This window comes from Littorina saxatilis, unplaced genomic scaffold, assembly GCF_037325665.1.
Source record: "Littorina saxatilis isolate snail1 unplaced genomic scaffold, US_GU_Lsax_2.0 scaffold_2069, whole genome shotgun sequence".
Taxonomy (NCBI): domain Eukaryota; kingdom Metazoa; phylum Mollusca; class Gastropoda; order Littorinimorpha; family Littorinidae; genus Littorina; species Littorina saxatilis.
The window spans coordinates 1-8,211 of record NW_027127030.1 but is presented as its reverse complement, the minus strand read 5'-3'; the positions used below and the strand labels follow the sequence as shown (position 1 = coordinate 8,211).

The following is an 8,211-nucleotide window of genomic DNA, read 5'->3' as shown; positions in this document are numbered from 1 at the left end:
TACAATTTTCCGATTTTTAATGACCAAAGTCATTAATTAATTTTTAAGCCACCAAGCTGAAATGCAATACCGAAGTCCGGGCTTCGTCGAAGATTACTTGACCAAAATTTCAACCAATTTGGTTGAAAAATGAGGGCGTGACAGTGCCGCCTCAACTTTCACGAAAAGCCGGATATGACGTCATCAAAGACATTTATCAAAAAAATGAAAAAAACGTTCGGGGATTTCATACCCAGGAACTGTCATGTCAAATTTCATAAAGATCGGTCCAGTAGTTTAGTCTGAATCGCTCTACACACACACACACACACACACACACACACACACACACACACACACACACACACACACACACACACACACACACACACACACTACAATAAGGATACAACACCCGCAACATACATATGTATGACCATAATAATTTTGGATCTAACAAGATTAATGCTGTCGCTTCTAAATTAAGTTTGTTGCTTACAAAAATATAGAAAAACAAGTCGCGTAAGGCGAAAATACAATATTTAGTCAAGTAGCTGTCGAACTCACAGAATGAAACTGAACGCAATGCCATTTTTCAGCAAGACCGTATACTCGTAGCATCGTCAGTCCACCGCTCATGGCAAAGGCAGTGAAATTGACAAGAAGAGCGGGGTAGTAGTTGCGCTAAGAAGGTTAGCACGCTTTTCTGTACCTCTCTTTGTTTTAACTTTCTGAGCGTGTTTTTAATCCAAACATATCATATCTATATGTTTTTGGAATCAGGAACCGACAAGGAATAAGATGAAAGTGTTTTTAAATTGATTTCGAAAAATTAATTTTGATAATAATTTTTATATATTTAATTTTCAGAGCTTATTTTTAATCCGAATATAACATATTTATATGTTTTTGGAATCAGCAAATGATGGAGAATAAGATAAACGTAAATTTGGATCGTTTTATAAATTTTTATTTTTTTTTTACAATTTTCAGATTTTTAATGACCAAAGTCATTAATTAATTTTTAAGCCACCAAGCTGAAATGCAATACCGAAGTCCGGGCTTTGTCGAAGATTACTTGACCAAAATTTCAACCAATTTGGTTGAAAAATGAGGGCGTGACAGTGCCGCCTCAACTTTCACGAAAAGCCGGATATGACGTCATCAAAGACATTTATCAAAAAAATGAAAAAAACGTTCGGGGATTTCATACCCAGGAACTCTCATGTCAAATTTCATAAAGATCGGTCCAGTAGTTTAGTCTGAATCGCTCTACACACACACACACACGCACACACACACGCACATACACCACGACCCTCGTTTCGATTCCCCCTCGATGTTAAAATATTTAGTCAAAACTTGACTAAATATAAAAACTACAAAAAGAAAACAATTCACGTTTTAAATGTGTTGCATATTATTAATCACTGCAGATAAGTGCGGGCACGTTTCTGGAGATTTGTTTTGATTTTCACTTGTTTCATTTGATGAGCAGTGGAAGAAAAAGAAAAAGACTGTTTTCGCGTCTTGAAATGCTAAAATTCGATTTTAATTGCAGCAATAAGTTCTTGATTATGAAACCCGAACCGTTTGCAAGGCAGAGTAGAAGTGAGAATCTCTAGTGTCCTGAGACGTTTGCAGTTGATTGTAGATAGGACCAGGAATAATTTCTAGGTAGTCATGAGCGTCCGCTGGCAAGTACTGCATTGTCCCCGGTCTCTCTAAAACAAATCAATGGTGTAAATGTTAGTACATTGATGCTTGTTGTGCCATTATATCACATGCGCTCAATCAATTACCTAATGCACATAAACACGCACAATTACACAGACAAACAGACGCACAGACACAGACACAGACACAGACACACAAACACACAGACACGGACACAGACACAGACACACACACACACACACACACACACACACACACACACACACACACACACACACACACACACACACATACACACACACACACACACACACACACGAAAAGTTAATGTGTGTGTGTGTGTGTGTGTGTGTGTGTGTGTGTGTGTGTGTGTGTGTGTGTGTGTATGTTCATACGTGTCTGTCTGCCTGCCTGTCGATATCTATCTGTGCTGTGTTATGTGTGCCTGTGTCCAATGAACACTTACCCGACTGTGAAGCTGCAGCATTACTGATTTTTGAGTCTTCTCCTGAGTTTTGCTCTGGTTCGGTCGCTGTTTCTGATCGTGATCGCCGCCACCTACACACAAGCGATTGAGTTATAGGCAACACATAACAATTTTATCATCGCCAACACCATCACCATCGTCGCCATACTCATTATTATCCTCATCACCATCCTCATCATCATCATCATCATCATCATCATCATCATCATCATCATCAACATCATCATCAAGAAAAAAAGAAGAAGAAATGAATAAATTAAGAAGTACATAATTGGTTGATTGAATGATTGTTTCATGGAATAATTGATTAATCGATTGACTTATTGGTTGCATTGGTTGCAAAAATGATTGATTGATTAATTTATTAATTTGTCGGATAGTTTGATTTGATCGACTGTTACATTGATAAATTGAATGTATAATTGATTACATTGATTGATTATTGAGTATATGGACATTTATCAGTTATCTAAATGCTTCCATGCTTGGATGATTGAGTTAGTGTATGAAGAGAGAGAGAGAGAGAGAGAGAGAGAGAGAGAGAGAGAGAGAGAGAGAGAGAGGGAGAGAGAGAGAGAGAGAGGGAGAGAGGGAGAGAGAGAGAGAGAGAGAGAGGGAGAGAGAGAGAGAGAGAGAGAGAGAGAGATAGTAAAATGTGTGGGTGTATTTTTGTCTGTTTGTCCGTGTGACCGTGTCTGTTTCCAAAAGAAGTAAGTAATTGTCTCTGACTTGACAGTCAAAACCACCACAGCAACGGCTATCGCCAGTAAAACCACAGCCGCCAGGCTCGCACCAACAACAATCCAAAACTGGCTTGTACCATCAATTTCTGTTTTCTCAACTGAAAAAAAGCATAAGATAAACACAGAATAAATTCATTACAAAGAGAGCCCGATTATCTAAATACGAATTCAAAACTGTCAGCAATACGGATGGTACACTAACAGAGGCCCTTAAAGCGTGATTCTACGAGAACGCAGTCAAAGAAGAAAGCTCGATTGAAATAATATATTTACTCTGTATGTTGGCCTACAAGGCCTAATCGGAAAGTCTCTAAGACATTTATGTGAGTGCGCTAATGAAAACAAAAGTCAAAGGTAAAGGTTATAATGAGAGAAGAGAGAGGAAGAGAGCGAGGTGGAGAGCTTGAAAATGGAGAGAGAGAGAGAGAGAGAGAGAGAGAGAGAGAGAGAGGGAGGGAGGGAGAGGGAGGGAGAGGGAGGGAGAGGGAGAGAGAGAGAGAGAGAGAGAGAGAGAGAGAGAGAGAGAGAGAGAGAGAGAGAATACGTTTTCGTACTCAACTGTAAGCAACTAACCACTATATATTACCCAATATTGACGGACTGTGTGATGATATCTTCTGCTATCTTCTGACAGTGTCCGTGGCCAGGCACTGATGGTTTACCGGAGGCGGAGGGTGGCTTTAAAAAAAACCACCATTCCTCATCTTTACAAGTACTGACTTTTGCTTTGGGTGTTTGTTGGTTTTAGATGTTGGTTGTGATAGTTTGCGATAGTTTCGGAAGGCTGGTTTCTAGACTGGCTGGCTGGCTTATTTCGTCGTTGCTTGGGAGTTAAGATGTTGTTTTTGTCACAAAATCAAATGTGCGTATAACAAACACTCTCAAGAAGAATCACACGAGCTCACGTTCTCCACTCCATTTCCAAGAATGTCTCTTCATTTTTTTCCTCGTCTACAATTTAAAGTAAGATAATTATGTTCAAGTTCTCGCAGATCAAACCTGGATTTGAGTGATCTAATACGACTGCGGTCATACTCTGCTTCTTTTTGAAAGGCCTTAAAAACGTCAAAACTGTTTGAATTGAACAGAGTTTGGAAAGTCAACATGGACAGTCAAAACGCTCGTTTTACTCGTCTTCAAACAGCTACTCGAAGGTCAAGTTGTTTCTCTTAACCGTAAAACACTAAGTCTTAACAACTGCATTAGAAAACAAATAAAACTTAGTATTTTATTCGATGTGTTCGCAAATTGTCATTTATTGCGCAGTCTGTCTTCAAAATGAGCCGCAGCATTTTCCATCAACCCAGTTTTTCTCCCAAGAAGCTAAAAAGTCAAAATATTCCATTTGGAATCAGATTTGGAAAAAAAAGAGGATACTGTCGTTTTCCTGATTTACTTGACAAGCGTATTATTTCATAAACTGCAATTTAGAGCAAAGCTTATCAACGGTGTTACAAGCATAGCTTCTCTCATTGGAAATGTTTACTGTCACTACAATTTAAACCAGGCCCTGAATTAAAACACTTGTTAATGTTAATAGGTTCTTTTTACATTTAGTCAAGTTTTGACTAAATTTTTTAACATAGAGGGGGAATCGAGACGAGGGTCGTGGTGTATGTGTGTGTGTGTGTGTGTGTGTGTGTGTGTGTGTGTGTGTGTGTGTGTGTGTGTGTGTGTGTGTGTGTGTGTGTGTGTGTGTGTGTGTGTAGAGCGATTCAGAGTACACTACTGAACCGATCCTTATGACATTTTTCATGAGAGTTCCTGGGTATGATATCCCCAGATATTGTTTTCGTTTTTTCGATAAATGTCTTTGATGACGTCATATCCGGCATTTTGTAAAAGTTGAGGCGGCACTATCACACCCTCATTTTTCAATCAAATTGATTGACATTTTTGTAAAGCAATCTTTGACGAAGGCCGGACTTTGGTATTGCATTTCAGCTTGGTGGCTAACAAAATAATTTATTACTTTGGTCATTAAAAATCTGAACATTGCAATTAAAATTTTTTATAAAACGATCCACAATTACGTTCATCTTATTCATCATCATTTTCTGATTCCAAAAACATATAAATATGTTATTTTATGATTAAAAACAAGCTCTGAAAATTAAAAATATAAAAATTATGATCAAAATTAAATTTCCGAAATCGATTTAAAACCAATTTCATTGTATTCCTTGTCGGTTCCTGATTCCAAAAACATATAGATATGATATGCTTGGATTAAAAACACGCTCAGAAAGTTATAACGAAGAGAGGTACATAAAAGCGTGCAAAGCAGCACAGCGAAACCACTACCGCGCTAAACAGGCTCGTCAGTTTCACTGCGTTTTGCACGAGCGGCGGACTACGGTCATTGTGAAAAAAATGCAGTGCGTTTAGTTTCATACTGTGAGTTCCACAGCTTGACTAAAATGAAGTAATTTCGCCTTACGCGACTTGTTTCTTAGTAAGCCAATGCTATTACGCAAGAAACACTAATTGTATGAAACTGAACATGTGTCAAAAGGACACCGACAACAGATTGCAAAGGAAAAAGACGGCAAGATATCAAGGCTCCAGAAACATAATCCGCTGTTTTGTTGCTTGCTTTTTATTTTTGCATTTTCCTACTGAGTGTCAAATATCGACATATTGCTATATAATGTTTGCCTTCAATTAGAAAGATATGACACACAAGAGTCTCTCATTTAGCCAACAACCACACTCCTCTCTGTACATAATTATGGCATGCAACTGAAGGAAATACCTGCACGACACAGTGGTTGTTCAAGCCGTGGAGAACAGCTGGAGCAGTGTCCCGTCACCTTGTCACACGCCTCACTGTTACTGCAGTTACCACACTCCTGCTGACAGTCTATGCCCCAGTAGCCGTCACTGCAGCCTGAAGCAAATGACTTAATGAAGATGATGTCTGTTGCAGTATCATCAATGAAAATGAAACCAAATCACAAAATGTTAATACAAATGCAGGTTTTACTTCACAGTTACATATTTATTCGATGTATTCCCAATCCTTAGTTTCAATACAATAATAATAAAAGTTACAAACAAGGGGGTCACCATCTTAAACTAACTCAAAACTGAGTAAAAAAGGACAATTTGACGTACTAAACACTTGAAATTCGCAAATGTTGATCGTGTGATTAGGTCTCTGGATTCCTGCTGCTGTGGCGTTCTTATACACCCTGATGACAGTCCCGCTCAGAACACCACTTGAACAGTTGATAGCGATCTCTCTTTTAGTGGGGGCGGAGTCAAATTTGTAGCATTCCTTTCCGTCCATGGTAATTTCTATCCCTTCCATTCTGAATAGGTAGTCCGGGTCTGTAAGGGAAAACAGGCCCACAATAACCAGAAAGGTTATACAACACACATGCTGTTTACATCTGTATTGATGTATTCTGAGAAACATCTAACCATAACGATTAATAATAACGATTCAGTGTGTCGCGATATTTTCAGTCGTTTGAACATAATATGAGACGGTAAAAAAAAGGTTGTGTTTACTGAAATGTAATCATGCACATGTAACCGAGTGCCGAAACACTACGATCACCTCGGGAAGCGAAGTGCAATCAAACAGGATTGAAAATGTTAGGGCTAATTTCTTAGCCCTATAACAACTGTTATGCAAACCCGAAGGTTTCCATGAACATACAGACAATGACGATGATGATAAAATCGTTTATTTAACGTCAGAGTGACGTTACAGACAATCGGAAACCACCAGACCCCATCACAAACAGAACTCTACAAACCACAGGTGTTGACTTTAAAGGCCAACAACTCGGGTGCAGAGTCCGTTGTGAAAGGAGCGGTAGCCTCCCCTGTCACACACAAAACAACCAGACAAAAATAGATTTGACAACGGACTGTTATTCTTTCTGAATATCTTATACAAACACAGAACTGATAACAAGCTAATAACTAGATGCACCCATAAATGTTCTGCAAAACTCTTCAAAGACATGAAACTGGAGGATGATTTTCCCTCTGCAAAAAATACTTGCCAAATTACGCTTCTACTGCTCTTCTATTCCATTTGACAAGCTATTTTAAACAAGCCTCCAGAATATCAAAAAGACAACAAATTATATTGTATAAAAACGTGTCACCTGTTGTGATTGTCTTATATCCAAGCATACAAACATAGGCACAGTAACGTTTTGTTTTGTCAAAAATTAAACGTTCCAACAACATACCGTGTTTGTTTTTAGATTCTGCATTTTGGAACGTTGACAGTCTATTTGGTTTTTGGACTTTCTTTTTATAGACACAGTACTTTCACTCCTCATTACTTACTTTCACCTCTGGCCCACACAGTAATGCTATGCACTGGATAGGAACGACCAAGGTTGACCTCCCACCACGATGTTAAGAATTTACTGCTGGTGTGAATACAGTTGGTTCCATTTGTCTTGTATACACCAGTCGTGTTACCATTCACTGCTCCCCCACACCCCGCGGTAAGACTGTGTTGTGAGCTCATGTTGCACGATTTGTTAAACGCAACATTTTCTGTTGGTAGAAAAACACGAGAGAAAAAAAAATCAGAAACATTGTCATATGTTTAGTGCTTATACACACACGTTCACGCTCGCACGTGTGTTCCTGTGAGTAAGTGTGTGTTTGTGTGTAAGTGTGTGTGTGTGTGTGTGTGTGTGTGTGTCTGTGTATGTGTGTGTGTGTGTGGGTTTGTGTGTGTGAGAGAGAGAGAGACTGAGAGAGAGAGATAGAGAGAGAGATAGAGAGAGAGAGAGAGAGAGAGAGAGAGGCAGAGAGAGAGAAAGAGAGAGAGAGAGAAAGAGAGAGAGAAAGAGAGAGAGAGAGAGAGAGAGAGAGAGAATGAGGGAGGCAGAGAGAGACAGAGACAGAGACAGAGACAGAGACAGAGGGAGGCAGAGAGAGAGAGAGAATACGAAAATGTAATTGCTACAGGCCATCGGCCCCTTGCAATGGGAAGGGAGGAGAAGGGGTATCGGAATACAGCTCAATGTCGATCGCGATAAAACGATGTACACATTTAGCTTGATTCGCGTTATTGGATTTCCAATATCGAGTCTGTCTGTCGCGTATGTCTTCCAAGTTGAAGCCTACTCGCTCTGCTCTCTCTTCAATGGCCAATTCTTCCTCTGTCCCCTTTTCGTTGCAGCTGACCACAGTTTCGTTTTCAGTGTCCATGCTGAAGTCTGTGTTTACAGTCAATGTGATTGTTTCGTAGTCACACGCCTCACTGGGCACGCATGTCACTGAGAGACAGAGAGAGAGACAGAGACAGAGACAGAGACAGAGACAGAGACAGAGACAGAGAGAGTG

The 8,211-nt window shown here is 39.5% G+C and overlaps 1 protein-coding gene across 1 annotated transcript; it reads right to left on the bottom strand.

The window, feature by feature from the left end:
* Positions 1 to 1,099: 1,099 nt before the first annotated feature.
* On the bottom strand, positions 1,100 to 7,413 carry LOC138955499 (uncharacterized; the record flags this gene model as incomplete). The annotated part of the gene is given in 6 exon segments (XM_070327093.1): positions 1,100 to 1,703; positions 2,123 to 2,214; positions 2,873 to 2,984; positions 5,642 to 5,776; positions 6,004 to 6,219; positions 7,198 to 7,413. Coding segments are annotated over 6 exon segments (920 nt in total), but the record flags the coding sequence as incomplete, so codon positions are not given.
* Between the last annotated feature and the right edge of the window lie 798 nt (positions 7,414 to 8,211).